We start from the raw sequence: 20,342 nt of genomic DNA on the forward strand, positions 1-20,342 counted from the left end.
CAATCAAGTGTAGCCCCCAGATTCCTCATTCCCTGCTCATTCACCAAAGTTCGCAGTGGATGTGTCAACTCACCATACAATGGGATAAACTGCCTACTATAACCCGTCAAGCCCAAAAATGAAAGCATTTCCTTAACTGTCTTTGGTTTTGGATGATGTAGTATCGCTGTTCGATGCACAGGGGATATTCCTGTACCTTTCGCTGAGACCATTCTTCCTAAAAAGGAGACCACTTGTCTGCAACATTGCAACTTTAAACGAGAGACTTTAAAACCTGCCTTGAACAGCTGCATTAGCAGGAGCCTTGTGGCCTCCAAACAGGAGACAGGCTCAGGTACTGGAAATAAGATGTCATCTATGTACTGGATCAGAACTTCCCCACCTGGCAGTACTAGCCCCCCCAGCTGTTCTTTCAAAACCTGATTGAAAATCCCTGGGGATAAGATAAAGCCCTGCGGAAGTCGAGTATAATGTAACTTTATAACTCTTTCTTTCTTTCTTTGGCTTGGCTTCGCGGACGAAGATTTATGGAGGGGGTAAAAAGTCCACGTCAGCTGCAGGCTCGTTTGTGGCTGACCAGTCCGATGCGGGACAGGCAGACACGATTGCAGCGGTTGCAAGGGAAAATTGGTTGGTTGGGGTTGGGTGTTGGGTTTTTCCTCCTTTGCCTTTTGTCAGTGAGGTGGGCTCTGCGGTCTTCTTCAAAGGAGGCTGCTGCCCGCCAAACTGTGAGGCGCCAAGATGCACGGTTTGAGGCGTTATCAGCCCACTGGCGGTGGTCAATGTGGCAGGCACCAAGAGATTTCTTTAGGCAGTCCTTGTACCTTTTCTTTGGTGCACCTCTGTCACGGTGGCCAGTGGAGAGCTCGCCATATAATACGATCTTGGGAAGGCGATGGTCCTCCATTCTGGAGACGTGACCCATCCAGCGCAGCTGGATCTTCAGCAGCGTGGACTCGATGCTGTCGACCTCTGCCATCTCGAGTACCTCGACGTTAGGGGTGTGAGCGCTCCAATGGATGTTGAGGATGGAGCGGAGACAACACTGGTGGAAGCGTTCTAGGAGCCGTAGGTGGTGCCGGTAGAGGACCCATGATTCGGAGCCGAACAGGAGTGTGGGTATGACAACGGCTCTGTATACGCTTATCTTTGTGAGGTTTTTCAGTTGGTTGTTTTTCCAGACTCTTTTGTGTAGTCTTCCAAAGGCGCTATTTGCCTTGGCGAGTCTGTTGTCTATCTCATTGTCGATCCTTGCATCTGATGAAATGGTGCAGCCGAGATAGGTAAACTGGTTGACCGTTTTGAGTTTTGTGTGCCCGATGGAGATGTGGGGGGGCTGGTAGTCATGGTGGGGAGCTGGCTGATGGAGGACCTCAGTTTTCTTCAGGCTGACTTCCAGGCCAAACATTTTGGCAGTTTCCGCAAAGCAGGACGTCAAGCGCTGAAGAGCTGGCTCTGAATGGGCAACTAAAGCGGCATCATCTGCAAAGAGTAGTTCACGGACAAGTTTCTCTTGTGTCTTGGTGTGAGCTTGCAGGCGCCTCAGATTGAAGAGACTGCCATCCGTGCGGTACCGGATGTAAACAGCGTCTTCATTGTTGGGGTCTTTCATGGCTTGGTTCAGCATCATGCTGAAGAAGATTGAAAAGAGGGTTGGTGCGAGAACACAGCCTTGCTTCACGCCATTGTTAATGGAGAAGGGTTCAGAGAGCTCATTGCTGTATCTGACCCGACCTTGTTGGTTTTCGTGCAGTTGGATAATCATGTTGAGGAACTTTGGGGGACATCCGATGCGCTCTAGTATTTGCCAAAGCCCTTTCCTGCTCACGGTGTCGAAGGCTTTGGTGAGGTCAACAAAGGTGATGTAGAGTCCTTTGTTTTGTTCTCTGCACTTTTCTTGGAGCTGTCTGAGGGCAAAGACCATGTCAGTGGTTCCTCTGTTTGCGCGAAAGCCGCACTGTGATTCTGGGAGAATATTCTCAGCGACACTAGGTATTATTCTATTTAGTAGAATCCTAGCGAAGATTTTGCCTGCAATGGAGAGCAACGTGATTCCCCTGTAGTTTGAGCAGTCTGATTTCTCGCCTTTGTTTTTGTACAGGGTGATGATGGTGGCATCACGAAGATCCTGAGGCAGTTTACCTTGGTCCCAACAAAGCTTGAAAAACTCATGCAGTTTGGCATGCAGAGTTTTGCCGCCAGCCTTCCAGACTTCTGGGGGGATTCCATCCATACCTGCTGCTTTGCCACTTTTCAGTTGTTCGATTGCCTTATATGTCTCATCCAGGGTGGGAACCTCATCCAGCTCTAGCCTTAGGGGCTGTTGAGGGAGCTGGAGCAGGGCGGAATCTTGGACTGAGCGGTTGGTACTGAAAAGAGATTGGAAGTGTTCTGACCATCGGTTGAGGATGGAGATCTTGTCGCTGAGGAGGACTTTGCCGTCTGAGCTGCGCAGCGGGCTTTGGACTTGGGGTGAGGGGCCGTACACAGCCTTTAGAGCCTCGTAGAAACCCCTGAAGTCGCCAATGTCCGCGCTGAGCTGTGTTCGTTTGGCGAGGCTAGTCCACCACTCATTTTGGATCTCCCGGAGTTTGCGCTGAAGATGGCTGCATGCGCGACGGAAGGCTTGTTTCTTCTCTGGACAGGACAGCTTTGTAAGGTGAGCCTGGTGGGCAGCTCGCTTCTTTGCCAGCAGCTCCTGGATTTCCTGGCTGTTTTCGTCAAACCAGTCCTTGTTTTTCCTGGAGGAGAAGCCCAGTACCTCTTCAGTGGATTGCAGTATGGTAGCCTTCAACTGATCCCAGAGGGTTTCAGGGGACGGGTCCGTGAGGCGGGTTGCAACGTCAAGCTTTGCTTTGAGGTTTGCCTGGAAGTTTCCTCTCGCTTCGTCTGACTGCAGTTTTCCAACATTGAACCTCTTTCTGGGGGCTTTATTGTTCCTGGGCTTTGGCTTGAAGTGAAGGTTGAGCTTGCAGCGAACCAGCCGGTGGTCAGTGTGGCATTCCGCGCTAGGCATGACCCTGGTGTGGAGCACATCTTGTTTGTCACTTTCTCGCACCAGGATGTAGTCCAGGAGGTGCCAGTGTTTGGATCGGGGATGCATCCAGGTGGTCTTAAGGCTGTCCCTCTGCTGAAAAAGGGTGTTTGTAATGACAAGCCGCTGTTCTGCGCAGAGCTCCAACAGGAGGCGCCCATTGTCGTTGCACTTGCCGACGCCATGCTTGCCCAGGATTCCTGGCCAGGTTTCTGAGTCTTTGCCGACACGAGCGTTGAAGTCGCCCAGGATGACAACCTTGTCGGCTGTAGGGGTACGTTGGATGAGGTTGCGCAGGTCGGTGTAGAACTTGTTCTTTTCTGCTGGTTCCGCCTGGAGGGTTGGAGCATAGACACTGATGAGGGTGATGTGACGCTTGTTTTGAAGTGGGAGTCGCATGGACATGATTCGGTCCGAGAGGCCTGTCGGAAGGTTTTCGAGTTTGGAGGCAATGAAGCTCTTGACCATGAAGCCTACACCAGATAGGCGTCGTTCATCCGAAGGCTTGCCAGACCAGTAGAGTGTGTAGCCCGCGCCGCGTTCTCGGAGGCTGCCTACATCTGCCAGGCGGACTTCACTGAGAGCGGCTATGTCGATGTCAAGTCTGAGGAGTTCATGTGCAATGAGGGCAGACCGACGTTCAGGTCGGTGGCTGTCAGTCTTGTCTAGCATGGTTCTGATGTTCCAGCATGCTAGCTTGAGTTTGTGAGCATCTTTTGAGGGGGAGGACGTGGAGGGGGAGGACGTGGAGGGGGAGGACGTGGAGGGGGAGGACGTGGAGGGGGAGGACGTTGAGGGGGAGGACGTGGACCTGTCCTCGGGCCTGCGCAAAGGAGCTTTTAGGTGGAGTGCAGTGCGCGCAGTACTGGCCCCACCCTTTACACCCATGGTTCGTGTGCCGTGGCCAAGCAAGCTGGGACGTGGCAGCGAGGTCCTTGGGTCGTAGGTTTTATATCGGAGTGGCCTTCTCCTATGCAGGTTTCTTACCCGGGCTGGAGGGGCCTGCCTCCCCTCCTAGGTCGGTCCATACTGCCCGGACCGGGGCCGAGGCCGCCGCAGTTCACCCTGTGCCTGGACTGGGGCCACCGCCTCCCACTCCCTGCCCGGACCGGGGCCTCCGCCTGCCTAACTCTATACGTAAAGGAAAACACATCTCTAAACTGTTCTGCCAGCAGCAAACAAAAGAATTTGCTAAATCTATTCAAGAGAACCACTTGTGGTCCGGAGTTAAAGCAGTCATGGCGGAATGTGAGTTTGGTACTGGAACTGTGGGAGTTCGCACAATACCATTGATGCGCCTTAAGTCATGGGCCATCCGATATTTGCCTGTGTCCTGTTTCGAAACAGGTAAGATGGGTGTATTCCAACTCGAACACGAATGCTCCAGCACCCCTGAATACATTAGGCCATCAATGGTGTCTGCCAGACCCACCTCAGCCTCGGGTTTATGGGGATACTGTGTCTGCCAAATGGGAGTATAATCTGAAAGTTCAAAGGTTATGGGATCAACCTGCTGGCAAAAACCCATGTCTGCTGGTCCCACTGACCAAAGGTCCTCAGGGAGAGAATCTAACATAGGGGCAGAGTCGGGATGATCCATCTTTTCTCTACCATGAAAGCATTCAATCTGTCTATGCTCAAGGAGGACCCGATCATTTGAAGGGTACAAAATCCTGTACGCCTGACCAGATGGAGAGAACTGCACTGTCGGTATTTGAGTATCGGACCAGTCCCTCAAGGACATCAAGTTCCGACACATTGGTCCCAAATCTTTTGCCTGGTGATTAGTGCCAATTGCAAGAGTGACAAGAGGAATGGCCTCACCAGCCATCACATACCACTCCAGCTGCTCAGATGTCAGTGCAACCACAGCAGCCACTCCCTCCTTTCCTAACACTATGTAGTCCGAATTAATCTCCCATTCCATGCCCTCTACCTCTTCATAAAAGGCATGCTGATAAATTTCATCCCCATCTCTATCGTAAAAGAGGGTAACATGGAGGGGGTCCAAGGGAGGGGTATATGGGTGTAACGTCTGGATCCACGGCTTCCGTTGATTATAAAGCTTTAGCAGCCCTTCTGTGGGTCCTCCGGTTCCAGCAGCCCCCAGTAAATGTCAGCCCATAGTCTCTCAGACGCGGATCCTCCAGCGACTGACAACAACATCTGAGAACTGGAACGAAGCATAGTTAATGAACAGTTCATTGAATATCCATTTGGAAAGGTGACCTCTATTCCGCTAGGTCCGCAAAGGATCGATGTTCCACACCTGACCAACAGATCTCTGCCTAAAAGATTAGTTGGGCTCATTGCCAACAGAATATACTGATGTGCGAAAATCTGTCCTGCCACAGAAGTGACTAGTGGTGTAGAAAATGGCAGATTTTCTGGTGTACCCGAGAACCCTATCAACTGGACGCTCGAGGATGATTTTTTTAGATTGAAACTCAATCTGGCACCTGTATCTACTAAAAAGGATACTTCCATGTCCATCACTTTTATCTGCAGGAAGGGGTCTGCCAACCCAGCCTGCTCTTGGGTGCTCGGGCCCCGTCACTACTGGTAATATTGCTCCTCCTCCGTCAGCAATGGGAATTGATCCGTCGGAGCGAGAGCCGCATGGGGTGCCTGATGTACCAGGGGTGGCACTGACAATCTCTGGGATTGGACCCAAGACTCATATTGTGGTGGTCCATATCCCCTTCCCCCAGTGCCCTGAGGACCCCATGCTAGGGGGCAGTCTCTCTTCCAGTGTCCTGGTTGACCACATCCAAAACATATGGATGGCAGCATTCATGGAATACCCCGACCTCTCCCTCTTACTCGGAATCCCCCCATTGGACCTCCAGTCCTGCCCCCATAGATGGGACCCGGTGCTCAATTTGGGGCTGGGTGCCAATTCATATTATTCCCTTCTGGTGGCTGCAGTGGCTGCTGAATCATCTGGTTTGAACCCTTTGAGGGATTCTTTTTTGCTTCATTGGCCTTTTTCCTAGCCTCTTCCAATTGGAGCTTAAGGAGTTGCACTTGTGCAGACTCCATACTTTGTTTGTCCTCCTCTTGCTTCATGTGATGGGTCAAATGTTTTTCCCATTGCTCAGTCGAGCAACCAGGAATATCAAGGTTATTCTCTAATGCCTCCCTGACTACAGCTGGCAACCCATTTGTTACGGCAGACCTAAATAGTGTAGTTTGCAAGGGTTCTGTGGCCGGGTGTACTCCGGCTTTATCCGTCCAACTCTCTTTACACTGACTCAAAAAGGTTGAGATCTCCTCATCCTCCTTAATGGAAAATGTCAGGGACTGCATGACACCGAGGCGAACGGGAAACTTATCCCGCATTGCATCTCCTAGTGCCGTAGCATATTTTGCAAATGGTTCAGCATCAGGGCACCTAGTGGTTCCTGCGACCATTTCTACCTGCTGTATTTCCCACAGCCCAAGCTGTTTGCCTAATAATGCCCTCCAGTCTCCCATTGCTATCTTATGTCCCATCATATGTTGGCAGAACTTTCCCATCCATGCTCCGCCTCCCTCAGTAGGAGGTGACATTTTATCCAAAACACAATTCATATCGGTGAACGAGAAGGGTTGATACCTTTCCCCAACTTGCAGTCCCTTATAAATCAGTGGCATCTGTCTATACCTTTCTGGGAGAGAAATTCCTCCCAGCCTCGCAACTCATATCCTGAAGGGGAGCGAGCACTTCCCTGACCCTGTCTTTTGTGTGTGATCATTCTTCCCCTAATAGTGACCGGCTGTTCCTCATCCTCGCTCTCCACACTTACACTCGCTATCTCACTTTCCTCATCCCGAACTCTCTCCCGCTGCCATCTTACACTCACTGGGTCACCTCCCCTCATTGCCTCCTCTTCTTCCTGTTGTCCATTGTGAGGAGTGGAGGTGGAGTGATCCTCTGACATTCCTAACGAGAAGGCATTCTCAAGGGGTTGTACTTGCTCTCTCTCATTTGTTTTTTCCAGTCGCATACTAGTTTCCCTTACTTTACATACATCGTTCTGTATTTCCTTCGTCAATTCCTTCATTTCCTCCACCTTTTCCTGCACAACTCTCTTAAGTGTCTCCTTCGCCTCCTGGAGTTCTTGTCCTGCTAATTCAGTGATGTTCACTATTCCCTCATTTATCTGCATCACTGGCATCTGGGGAATCAGATAAGGTGGTGGCAACGTTTCTGGTAACTTTGGATAGAGCGAGGCTGATGGCTTAACCTCCCCTGTCATCTCCTCCCCTGTTTTCTCCTTTGTGATAGGGGATCCCTTTTTAGTAGCATGCTGAAGGTTTGTTTCCACAGCCATGCAAGCCAATGTCATATTATGTAAATTTGCCCTTCTCTGTTCCTTCGCTCCCTTCTGTTGTTTAAATTTTCTTCTATTCAAGATAGACCCTTGTCCCTTTTTCTCATGTTCCTGTACCTCCTTTGTTGCCTCCCTTTCGGCTTCTCCTAAGAACAATACAAGCCTGATTTTTCCTAATCCTAGTGGCACCTTCCCCTGACTCTGCAGCTCTTTCCATATCTGATCGTACCGTTTCATAGCCTTTACTTCCTCTCCCTTCGGTAGTCCTCCCATTAATTGACTCCTTGTTTTTTCCCACTGCTGGTTTACAGATGGAGGAATCCATCCACATTCCCCGTACTCTTGACATTCATCCCCAAATTCTCCTTCCATCTTATGTTCTGACCTTTTCCCCTTCAGACCTCGTATGTAATTTAATGAGTATCTCACCTGGTAGAATTTTGCCGCCCATTAACCTACTGTGAACCTTCACGCTTTCTCGTAAACACAAAAGAAAAACTTTGCACAATACTCAAACAAATAACTATTATACAATACTAACACGAATAACTATTATACAATGTTAACTAATTCTTTATTCAGCAAAGGACTTTAACCCTTACCTCTATGCCTCTACCTGGGGACTCTAACCCCTATTCCTCTAGGGGGACTCTAACCCCCGTTTTTCCTTCTAGGGGACTCTAACCCCGTTTTCCTTCCAGGGGACTCTAACCCCGTTTTCCTACCAGGGGACTCTAACCCCCATTTTCTCCAGGGGACTCTAACCCCTGTTTTCTTTAAGCTTTATTCATTGGCTTCTACTAGGACTTTTGCAGAGTAGTGACAACATACAATTTTATCATTGCCAATACCAGAACTTCGTTTAAACAGGCGTCTGCTTACCTCCTTTTGTTAAGTGGCCACTTGTTGTTATCACCACACCACAATCGACTGTTGTTTCATCTCTTTCTGGTCCGTCACTTCTCCATCTTCATCACGTTGGGGTCACCAAATTGTTGGACTCTGGCTTTACCCTACCCTTAATTTAGTATATGTGTCGTCTGAGTCCAGCGTGCTCGTTGAATGAAGTGATAGGAGAAGGTATTTGGTTTCACAATCAGTTTATTACACAGCACAAGAATAAAACTTAACAGAGCTATGGTTCAGTCGTTAGTTCATAGGTCACCTGCTCAGTGAGCTATTCCCCAAGACTGACCCCTATTGTCCAGTCTCTTCTGTTTATATAGATCAACCTTATTACATTGACCAAGAGTTGGCTTTCTTTGCTAGATTCCTTGCATAAGATTTATTTCAAGCAATTTCCTGCTCTGCAGTTATCTAGGGAGTAGACCTCCTATCTTAATCCTCAAGGCCAGAACATCCTGTTATCTTGATCAGAAATCAATTCATACCCCAGATATTTCTAATTATTTCTTTGTTCTTGTCTGGCCATAGTCTTCTGTTCTACTCAACACCTCCTTATGCCTTAGCATTCCTACTAAATTGGTTTATTTATACATTTTCTCTCTTTTGTATTTTGGAGGCAACAAATTCTACACCTACTATCATCAACCAACTTTTCTACATACTGTGTCTGTTACTTAATTGCATTACTATTTCCCTTAAACACTGTATAATTGAAGTAAATAGTAAATTGTTACATAGTAATGGATTAATGAATACATAATGAATATTCCATAGGCATATTTTCTATGATTACTTAACCCCTTGGTTCCAACAATAGTAAACCGGTAGCTAAAGTATTGACGAATGGCTTGATTTCGGAACCTTTTAAATTGACTCGATCAATTCGTCAAGGTTGCCCTTTATTACCAGCTTTGTTTGTGTTAGTGATCGAACCTTTAGCACAGCTGATAAGACAAAATACACAGATACAAGTTATGAAAGTTTTAGATGAAGAATATAAAATTAATTTATTTGCTGTTGACGTATTGTTGTATTTAACAAACCCAGCTCAGTCACTTTTGCACTTGAAGGAGTGTTTAATACAATATGGATGTCTTTCTGGATAGAAAGTTAATTGGGAAAAAAGTGAAATATTACCGGTAAGTGAAGGAGATTATTCAGTTTATAAGAATATTATTAATTTGAAATGGACTGATCAAATTAAATATTTGGGTATAATTTTGAATGTTAATTATCAATCTTTATATAAATTAAATTATGTTCCATTAATAAAAAAAATTAAAACTTATTTGATTAAATGGAAAGATTTACCTATTAATTTATTGGGTAGGATAAATACAATTAAGATTAATATTTTTCCGCATATGCAATATTTGTTTCAATCTATTCCGTATTTACTTGATAATTTTTTTTGAGATTTGAATAAAATGGTTAGGGAGTTTTTATGGAGAGGTAAATTTTCGAGAGTAGTTTTGAATAAATTAACTTGGATATATGAGTTGGGGGATTACGTTTACCACATTTTCAAAATTATTATGAAGCAGCCCAACTTAAATTTATTAGTTCATTGATGGATTTGGTACGGCCTCCTAGTTGGGCCAAAATTGAGATGGCAAATATTTCTGAATTTGAAATACATCAATTTTTGTTTAGATGGAATATAAATTTGTTACAGCAACATAATGTGCCTATTCTAAAACATTTAATGAAGTTATGGATAAAGAAAAATAAAATGATAGGCTCTAGGGGTGAATTATCGGCTTTGACTCCGTTGTATAATAATCAACTTATTTCTTTTTCAATACACAATCAAAGTTTATTGTATTGGAGATTTAAAGGTGTGGAAAACTTGGGAGATTATTTTAGAGGGTAAATTTTTATCTGTTATGATAGTGTAACTAGATTGATAAATGTACGTTATGCAATGATTAACTATAATTTTCTACATCAATTATATTTAACACCTGAAAAATTAAAAAAGTATGGTTTTCATGAATCAGATTTGTGTTTTAGATGTGGTAATTCTGTTGGAAGTTTTTTTCATGCTGTTTGGTCATGTATACATATACAATCTTTTTGGAAGAAAATTCATTTGTTTTTAGGATACCTGTATAAGATTAAAATACCTTTAGATCTGACAGTATTTTTATTGGGTAGTTTGCAACCTCTGAAAGGTTTGGGATTAGATAAATTTCAACTTGCTTTTGTATATTTAGCTTTATCTGTAGCGAAAAAATGTATTGCTAGTACGTGGAAAGATACAAATATGATTGATATTAATAGATGGCATAATGAGATGAAATATTGTTTAATAATGGAAAAAATTACGTTTTGTATGATAATTATAGTTTTTTTATTAATAAGTGGTTTTTATACTCAGAATATTTACATTTCAATTTATGTTGATTAGATCTTAATATGTATGTTTAATTTTTCTTTAATATTTTTCTTTTTTCTTTCTTTATGGCTCTCCTTAGGTTGGCTGAAGAGGGGGGGTTCTTTTCTTTTCTTTTCTTTTGTTATATATAAAAATAACGTTCATGTTTATGGTTAATTGTTGTATATGTTATGTACTATTTGTTTTTTGAATGGCTAAATAAAGTTTAAAAAAAATAATCATTTACACTGTTGGCCCAAAGTCCCTTCCTGTGGAACGTTTGTTTCACTTTTGCCTCCAGTCTTGTTGAGTGTATATGATATAGGTCAATCCTGTGGTCAAGATGGAAAGACAAACACAAGAACCACAGAGCAATACAAATGCCTTTATTACAATTCCGCTAGTGGGAATGAATGGGATTAAGGCCAGGTGGTCCCAGTCGCCTAAGGAATACCAGAAGCTCATTCGAAGGTTCAGGTGAAACAGTACAATATTTAAGGAATATTCTTGCATACAAATTTGATAGGCATCTCTTTGAACCCATTGTTACAAGCTTATTGTTTTACATGTTACTTTCTAAAGACAGGAAAATGGCTAACATAAGTTATTCACATGTATGAGTCATAAATTAAAATAAATAATTTCTTACGTACTGTCTAAGACACACATGTCAAACTCAGGCCCGCGGGCCAAATTTGGCCCGTGATATAATTATATTTGGCCCGCAAGATCATATCAAATATGTATTAGAACTGGCCCGCTGGCTGCTGCGCCAGTATAGCACATGCACAGCTAATACTACAAATCCCAGAATGCTTTGCAAATGCATTGGCATCGGCCCATCAGCCCGCTAATCGCCCCCATCTCCTCTCTTTACTTTCATTAGCATCTGCGACCTGTCGCCTAAACTCACATGTAATAAACCCCTTACGAAAAATGGCCAAACGAAAGACAGAAAATATGTAATACACCTTTCAAGGCAGGTGGGAGGCAAACTCTGACCCCAGAGTTTGATGAACTTACATCTAAGAAGAGATGCCAAGTATCTGGTTTAGACCCAGATGCATCAGAGTAAATCACAGTGTAGCAAGCTAAGCTTGGATTAATATTTTCTTTGGTTAACTTTGGACTGTTCATAGTTGAAAGATTGGATTTTCATTGAAGCAAGTTGTTATTTTTTTGACTTGTTGGCTTGTGAAAAAAAAAACATTTAAAAGGAGCTTAAAGGCTATAGAGAAATATTATTTATTGAATATTTTATTTCTCATTTGTTAATGCTTCTTCTGGAAAGAGTTTATCCAAAGCTATTATTAAACATTTATTTTAATAAGAAAAAGTTTAACATTACATATGTTGAAAGAAGAGAAAACATGCAGATGTTGTTGAAAATTTTCAATAAATATTTAGTTTGGCCCACAACTTAGTCCAAGTTTTTAATTTTGGCCCTCTGTGAATTTGAGTTTGACACCCCTGGTCTAAGAGGTTCAGTTCTAATCCACTTCAAGATCTACATTCTTGTCTGCTTTAAATTAATGCATGTAAATGATCAGTCTCACAGTTAAATCAAACTATTTAATATTTACAAGGGGGAAGGAAGCTTCAAGAATGAGGTAGGATCAGACAGAACTTTGCCGGCGCCTTAGCGCTGACATACGAGCCCAATGATTATTGACAGTCATTGTGCTGTTTGACAGAGAATCAGCCCGGGAAATTATTGATGAATGGAAACCACTCTCTTCACGTATTTTAATGTCTCAGTACGAATGCTGTTAAGCCAGTTTCGGGGCGAAGTCTCTGGGCCATTAACACCTTTTGAAAACTGTTCGTTCAGAATAATGTACATTTTAACGTGCTTTTGAATTGTCAGCCAAAAATCAGTTTAGTTTGGGGCTTTGGTTAGTTTAATACACAAGGGGGAATTTCCTAACAACAGGTTTTAAAGCTAGGGAATTCTGTACATAATAAAAACAAAAATCAGTGGTGCTTTCCTCATTTCTGGATAGCAGAGAAATACACAATTTAATATATATGGGACGCAAAAGGCAGACTCTGTTTGATTTAGTATTTTTTCCATTTCTATCCAAATGTCCTTTCTCAGGGGATTCTCTGGTGAAATGTCTATTTTGGATTTACACTTTTGGTTGAACACTGGGGTGATCATTTTTGATGTTTTTCTAAATTCTACTCTCATTGCCTAGATATTGTTCCCTTTGAATGCTAATGAGTGTACAGGGAGTCGAGTCAGAGATGAAGCACTTAGCTGGGGGTGCCTGTGGGTTGATCATCAGTGAGGAGGAGGTGATGTTGCTGATCCACACTGATCGGGGAAATGAAGGGTCCAGTTGTAGAGTGGTGGACAGAATGATGAATCTGTGGAATTCTCCACTGCAGAGAAGAATTGATACCATGACGTTAAATGTATCAAAGAAATTAAAATAACACTGAAGGTTACATGATTGATGAATTCAAGGAGAATGTATGAACAGGGCCAAATGGCCTCATCCTGCTCCACATTTCTGGGTTCATAGGAAGCTGGACGTCTCTCATAGTTTGTAAACAGTTAAGTCATTGGGAGGTTTGAACTTTTGTGTGTTTCCATGTACATTGACCTTTGGTTCTGAAATGATTTGCCTGTGACTGGACCTTGGTCAGCCCAGAGCATCGGAGAAGCCAGCAGGATTCCATGTGGAGCAGATCCCAAAGACCTTGTGGATTCATTTCCATAGAGAAGTGGGTGAGCTTCACACACCCAATCAGTTAGTCAGCTGAAGTAACCTGTGGTCCTGATTTTATTTTGATCATTTTTGGAAATTATGACTCATTTACAAAAAAAAATTGCTCTGATTAGTGTGTTTGCTTCGGTATGCATCATTACATTTGTGGTATTGACTGTTAATGATGTTTTCAAGAAGATAGTAGAAGACCAGATTAAAGAGGTAAGAAAATTCAGAATAATGTTTGTAAATTCATAAATCAAAATACAGGAGTTGGGATGTTATAGTGAAGTTGTATAATACATTGTTGAGGTCATATTTGGAGTATTGTGCACAGCTTTGGAAAAATATCAGATTGAAAGGGTGCCAAGAAGATTTACAAGGATGTTGCTGGGACTTGAGGAATTGAGTTACAGGGAAAGGTTTATTCCCTAAAGCGTAGAAGAATGAGAGGAGATTTGATAGAGGAGCACAAAATTATGAGGAGTTTTGATAGAGTAATTGCAAGCAGATTTTTTCCACTGAGGTTGGGCAAGATAAAAACTAGAGGACATGGGTTAAGGGTGAAGGGCAAAAAATTTAAAGGGAACATTCGGGGGAACTCTGTCACGCAGAGAGTGGTGGGAGTGTGGAACGAGCTGCCAGCTGAATTAGCAAATGGTAGTCCTGCTCGTGGCGATGCCTCTGGCCAGCAGGTACTGACACTGTGTACAGAATTCCCTAGCTTTAGAAAGGAGGACCCCCGGTCATTATGGATATAGCAGGGGAAACCAAACAGGGTGAAGAGATTGTGTAGGGCCTTGATGACTGTGGCTGCTGTCATGTCCGATCAGGGAACGGCAAGTGGGAAATATGAGTACTCATCAATGATGTTGAGGAAGTACACGTTGCGGTCAGAGAAGGAGATGAGTCCTTTGAAATCAATGTTCAGGCGTTCAAAGGGCAGGTGGCCTTTATCAGATGCTCCCTGTCTGGTCGATAGAAGTGCAGTTTGCACTCTGCATTGACCTGGCAGCTTCTGGTCATAGTCCTGATCTCCTCAATGGAGTAAGGCAGATTGTGGGCTTTGATAAAGTGTAAGAATCTGCTGACCCTGGGGTGGCAAAGATCGTTGTGGAGGGTTTCAATCAATCTATTTATGTGCTGGCACATGTTCTGCGGGATGGGGCATCTGGGGGGTCATTGAGTTTTCCGGGCCAGTACAAGATATCGTAATTGTAGGTGGAAAATTAAATTCTCCACCCCAATATCTTATCATTTTTGATTTTACCTCACTGCTGGTTGTTGAACATGTAAGCAACTACCTGATGGTCAGTCAGCAAGATTAATCATTGGCCGGTGAGGTAACATGAGAAGCAGAGGTGCCTTCACAGATTTCACTCGAAACAAAAATTGAGAACAAAGAACATTTATTTTACTACAATGCAAAGTTGGGTGCTTCCCCTTACCCTGGGAATACACATACATACTGGGGCTTACCCAACTTTTTATACATTCCATTTCAGTACAGAGGTACCTCCCCCTTAACGTTCTTCTGCCTCCTGGATTGGTTTAGCATTAGGTAATTCTGCCTATGTGTCTTCTAACTTCTTATCAGTTTATGTGATGTGCCTTTCTGCAAACTTGCCAGGAAGTGTCATGTCTTTGTTCTTATTCATTAATCAACCCCCAGGACTTGCTAAATCTATCTACTTGCTGTAAGACCTATTCTATTATACTTGCTTAACCCTTCCTCACATTCCTCAAATTATTAATTCCTCACATTCCATTCTTACTTAACCCTTTTATTTAACCCATCATAATTCATTCCCAATTAGCACTTGTTTGACTCCCCATATTCCATTATCCCTTCACCCCATCATAATTCATTCCTAATTAGCACTTGCTTGACTCCCCATATTCCATTATCCCTTACAATCCACCCTTTTTCCTTAGCTACGCTTAGTAAACCCTCATTTGGGCAGTATTCTTTTAAGCTTGGTCTTTTTCCCAGCAAGTGAGTAAGTGAACTGCAGCCTCAGCATCATCAAACGGAGTTTGGGAAGCATACATCATTTGGGTTGCAGTGACCTAGTGAAGGGCCCATTGAATTAAACACTGCACACAAGGCATTAAGCAGGGAATTATTATAAGAGCTAGAATAAAAAGCCCAGCCGCTATAAGGGCCGTATGTATCCAGCTCCAGTCGCCAGTAAAAATTTTAGTCCACCATATACCGGACCAAGGATGCCAAATCTGGACCGAGACATGGGAAAGTTTTCAAATTCCTGAAGAAATAATTTTACCACCTGGCCATTGTCATCAATCTTCAAGCAACAATTGGTAAGGTTCAATTTTCCACAGATGCCGCCCTCAACAGCGAACAAGTAATCGAGGGCCAGGCGATTTTGATAAGCTGTAGCACGTATCTGTGGCTGCTCATCAGCCAATAAATCTAAGGCCGTCGCTGTCTGATTGGTGATAATTTCCAAAATTGCCTGGAGTCTGATCAAACGATTTAGTATATAAATGGGGGTTCGATATCCCCATGATCCATCCTGAGCCCAAGTAGCAGGGCCATAATATGAAATAATACATTCAGGGGGCCAGTCTTCACCCCAATTTCCAATTTTAAGTTCTCTCTTTGGGCGAGTATTCTGAGGAGATTGTGGGATTAGGCGCATATATAGCTTGGTGGAAAGGTGGTGGTCGGCATGCAAAGGCAGTAAGACAAATCGAGGTTGAATGATTCCAATACAACAAGTGCCGCTCCAATCAGGTTCCAAAAAGGTATAAGCCATATTCACACAAATCCAATATAAACCCTCTGGTGCATATCCATGTGGGATAGTCTGGTTCCAGATCTGCCAAAGCGAGGGGATGCCCCAGTAAGGATTTTTAACTGAACAGTTCCATATGTCACTGGTGTCATTGATACTCTCATTAAGCACACAATCCGAATCTTTTTCCATAGAGAAATATCAGGTAGGGGTTGTGGGATGCCAAACAACTGTAGTATTCTTGAGCAGCTTAAGCCGTTTACAACTGGAATCCCCCTTATAGTGACGGCCTTTAGCCTTCTGAATGCATTTGTCACCCAATGGATGATTTACAAGATGCCAAGTTGGTGGGGGGGGGGGGGGGGGGTGGGGCGTTCAATTTTATTCGTTGCAGCATTAAAGCGTAGAAGTTCCCATATATCCAAAGGCTCACCTTGCCAGGGACAGGCACCATCTTTAGTTGGTCCTCTGCAAATCCAACAATTCTTCAACCCCAGCATGTCAGCTGTTCGTTGACTTAAATCTACCCACTTATTGTCACCTAACCGGTGAGTAGCAGCTTGCCTGCGAGCATTAGCATATATATCCCCTTTATTCCTACTCCAGTTATAGCCCTGACTAATATTTTGCTTATAATTCTCCCACCATCTTCTTTGTACCATATTTTTGGCACTTGTCTTTTTAATACCCGTAGAGGCCGGGATGCTAACACAAGCCACTCCCCTAGGACAGTTCTGCTTCCCTGGTCCATGTTGGGATCCTAAATTAAACTATAATAAATAAGATACCCCACTATGAATACACTCTATACCTGTGCCCTGTTTGCATTCTAAAGGTAAACTTGTCCATTCTTCAAAGTAACTATTACCTATGCTGCCCCTATTCCAGGAGGACTTAATACATTGTGTACAATTGGGTGGTTTCCCAAAAATTGGGAACCAGCAGGAAAACAATACCGCAAATAATAAAAAATAACATGACAACAATTTTTGTCGGCGGAGTGTGACTTTCAGACCAGAAGGATGCGAAACTGCATGCCAGGTGGATGGGATATTATTAACGTCTTTAGTCTGTGGATTAGCGCGCTTAATGCGTTGCACATGAGTCCATCCTATGAGAGATAATAGAATATAGGAAGTAAATCTAGTATGAATGAAATAAGGAATACTAGACTAGATTAGAGGAAGTTAAGTAAGTGCTGAGTAGGGATGAATTCCGATAAGAGTGTGAGGAAAGGTTACGCGTATAATAGAATAAGGGTCTTATAGTGATAGAAAGAATTAGCAAGTTCTGCATATAGAATTAGTAAGTCCTGGGGGTTGAGATGTGTGAATAAGGACAAAGACAGATTCATGAATAAGGACAATGACATGATGGGACCCAAACAGGCCCCATGGTCTTTCAAGTTTACAGAAACTGCATGTAGGCAGACAGAATTACCAAATGCCAAACCAATCCAGGAGGCAGAAGAATGTTAGGGGGTGGGGGGGGGAAGGTACCTCTACGCTGAAATGAACTGTATAAAAGTTGGTTGAGCCCCAGCATGTGTGTGTATTCCCATGGCAAGGGGAAGCACCCAACTTTGCACTGTTGTACAATAAATATTCTTTGTTCTCAATTTTTGTCTCGAGCGAAATCTGTGAAGGTACTTCTGTTTCTCACAAATGGGGGATCATCCGGGATCGCACTCCCTCCACTGACAGAGTGCCCGACGACGAGGGTAGGTGCACCCCGGCTGATTCAGCTGGACTCCCGGATGACGGGTGACTGGTCAGTGGATGAAGAGGCATTGAGAACAAACGACGGGAGAACGTTAAGGAAGCGCGCTGGGAATAGCTACTGGATTCCAGTAAGAGGAATTTATTTACCTGCTAGTATGGGAGGAGTAAGTAACAAGGTGTGAGAGATGGGAAAATTGACCTAAAATTATGAACATGGAAGAAACTAAAGTTCATCAGTAAAATGGCTGAAACCAGTTCAAATAGGATAAGTTTGGGGCTTAGGATGCAGGAAAGCAGAGTCAGCACGATTAACATAAGAATCTTCTATCCTTTGTGACAAGACCATAGGACTAAGATAAGGAATGGTAAGGTACAATAGAATGTAGGAAGTTGAGGTAGTCTGGATCAGATAAGGGTCTCCTAGCCCTGGACAGAAGTACCAAGTCATACATTTCTAATTAGCTAACCATACACAGATTTATACATATGAAATTAGCCAACCCTAGATAGAATGAGTCAACTCTGCATATCAAGAGACTGTAGCCCAGAGAATCAGGAAGGTGTGAATAAGGACAATGACATGATGGGACACCCACAGGATACCCCCTGGTCCTCCAAGTGTACTGAAACTGCACGTAGGCAGGAAGAATTACCTATGCCAAACCCATCCAGGGGGCAGAAGAATGTAAGGGGGAGGGCATTCTGATACTGAAATTGACTGTATAAAAGTTGGGTGAGCCCCAGTATGTGTGTGTATTCCCAGGGTAAGGGGAAGCACCCAACTTTGCATTGTTGTAGTAATAAATGTTCTTTGTTCTCAATTTTTGTCTCGAGCAATTTCTTTAAAGGTACTTTAATTCCTAACAAATGGGGGCTCGTCCGGGATCACACTCCCTCCACTGACAGAGTACCCCGACGACGAGAGTAGGTGCACCCCGGCTGATTCAGCTGGACTCACGGGCGACGGGTGGCTGGTCAGTGGAAGAAGCGAGTGATATCCGAGAAGAGGCATTGAGAACAAACGGCGGAAGGACGCGCGCTAGAGCAGTACTGCCAGAACTCGGTAAGAGTATTTTACTTGTTCCTAAGTATGGGAATAGCGGGCAGTAGAGATGAGAGTCCTGACACAGGACGTGACCACCAGATAGCTACGTACAGCCCGCTTGGGATGATGTTATCTGAGTGGGGCACAGGAAAGACCCGCGGTAAAGACAAACTGACGACGGTCAGGTATTGTTGTAATGAATGGGTGGGATACCCGGTTAAAGGGAGCTCCGTGTACTGGCCAAAATTCGGATCCGAGGATGAATGGATGTGTGAAGCTTTGAACTTATGGCTCTATCAAAACCAGCCAGACAATGTTGAGAGCAGGGAATATGCAGCCTGCTGGCTCAAGGGATCCATTGAACAGCTGGTTTTGAATGAGAAAGAATCCAGGGATAAGAGAGAGGAGGAACCTCTTGTCCCTGAATCACAGGGTTGGGATGTGTTACATTCCCTCCCTGCACCCTATGTTCCTCCTATGCCGGCTCCTATCTTTCCTTCCCCTCCTATGACCTACCCTTCTGCACCTTCCCCACCTCCCCCACCACTAGAGAAGAGAGAAGAGAGCAGGAGTGGTATGATAACTTGCTCACAAAGCACTCGATTACCACCTCTGTTGGCAGGAGAGAGAGGTAACTTTAATTCAGAACAGCGTGAGACTCTTCAGGAAGAAAGGGCAGAACCCTTTGATTCATTTCCCAGGGAGCAGGAACCCAGACCTAATAAGCCAGAAACCAATTGGATGAGACCACTGCGGGAAGTTCCCATGGGAGAGGGTCTCGGTTTCGTAAATGTGCCCCTGACCAGTACTGAAGTGTGTAACTTTAAGAAAGAACTGACCTCCCTGATAGAAGATCCCCAGGGATGTGCCGAACAGTTAGACCAATTTTTGGGACCATATATATATACAATATGGGGGTCTCGACATAGAATCCCCAGCAGGGGAACAATTGGTACTAACAGGTTTTGTTACCAACTCAGCCCCAGACATTAAGAGAAAATTACAAAAGACAGAAAATTGGCATGAGCAGGGAATAACCCAGCTTCTACAGATCACACAAAAAGCATTTGTCCAGACATCTGAGGATAAGCAGAAAGCAAAGGCTAACATTTTGATGCAAGCAGTTAAAGGAATAGTAGATGAGTAACATGAAAAAAGGCAGGGACTGTGTGCCAGCTCCTGAATGTTGGGAGAAGTGCAGGGAGTGGGAGAGTAGAGACCAGAGATAATTTCATAAATCACGACTTCCCACTTCAGTCACTGACCAATACTGATTAAAATTCATGCTAAAATTTAAATGTCATAAAGGATCATTTTTCAATACTGTAGAATTAGCGAATTTAACTACCAGTTAATTCCAATTTATGAAATAAATTGTATTTAAATGTGATTTTGCACAGGGAGTACCTGAGAGTTGAGTGATGTTATAACATTTGCAGGGAGAAATGTTTGCGCAAATAGGGTGAGTTC

The 20,342-nt window shown here is 43.9% G+C and overlaps 1 protein-coding gene across 3 annotated transcripts in view; it reads left to right on the forward strand.

The window, feature by feature from the left end:
- The first annotated feature begins 13,284 nt into the window (after positions 1-13,284).
- Positions 13,285-20,342, forward strand: part of LOC138738975 (lysosome membrane protein 2-like) — a 120,893-nt gene continuing 113,835 nt past the window's right edge. For all 3 annotated transcript variants that reach the window (XM_069890253.1, XM_069890254.1, XM_069890255.1), the window contains exon 1: positions 13,285-13,569. In XM_069890253.1, the coding sequence (XP_069746354.1) occupies positions 13,447-13,569 (123 nt within the window). In that variant the 5' untranslated portion in view covers positions 13,285-13,446. The remainder of the gene's footprint in view (positions 13,570-20,342) is intronic.

Source organism: Narcine bancroftii, chromosome 7 (genome assembly GCF_036971445.1).
Source record: "Narcine bancroftii isolate sNarBan1 chromosome 7, sNarBan1.hap1, whole genome shotgun sequence".
Lineage (NCBI taxonomy): Eukaryota > Metazoa > Chordata > Chondrichthyes > Torpediniformes > Narcinidae > Narcine > Narcine bancroftii.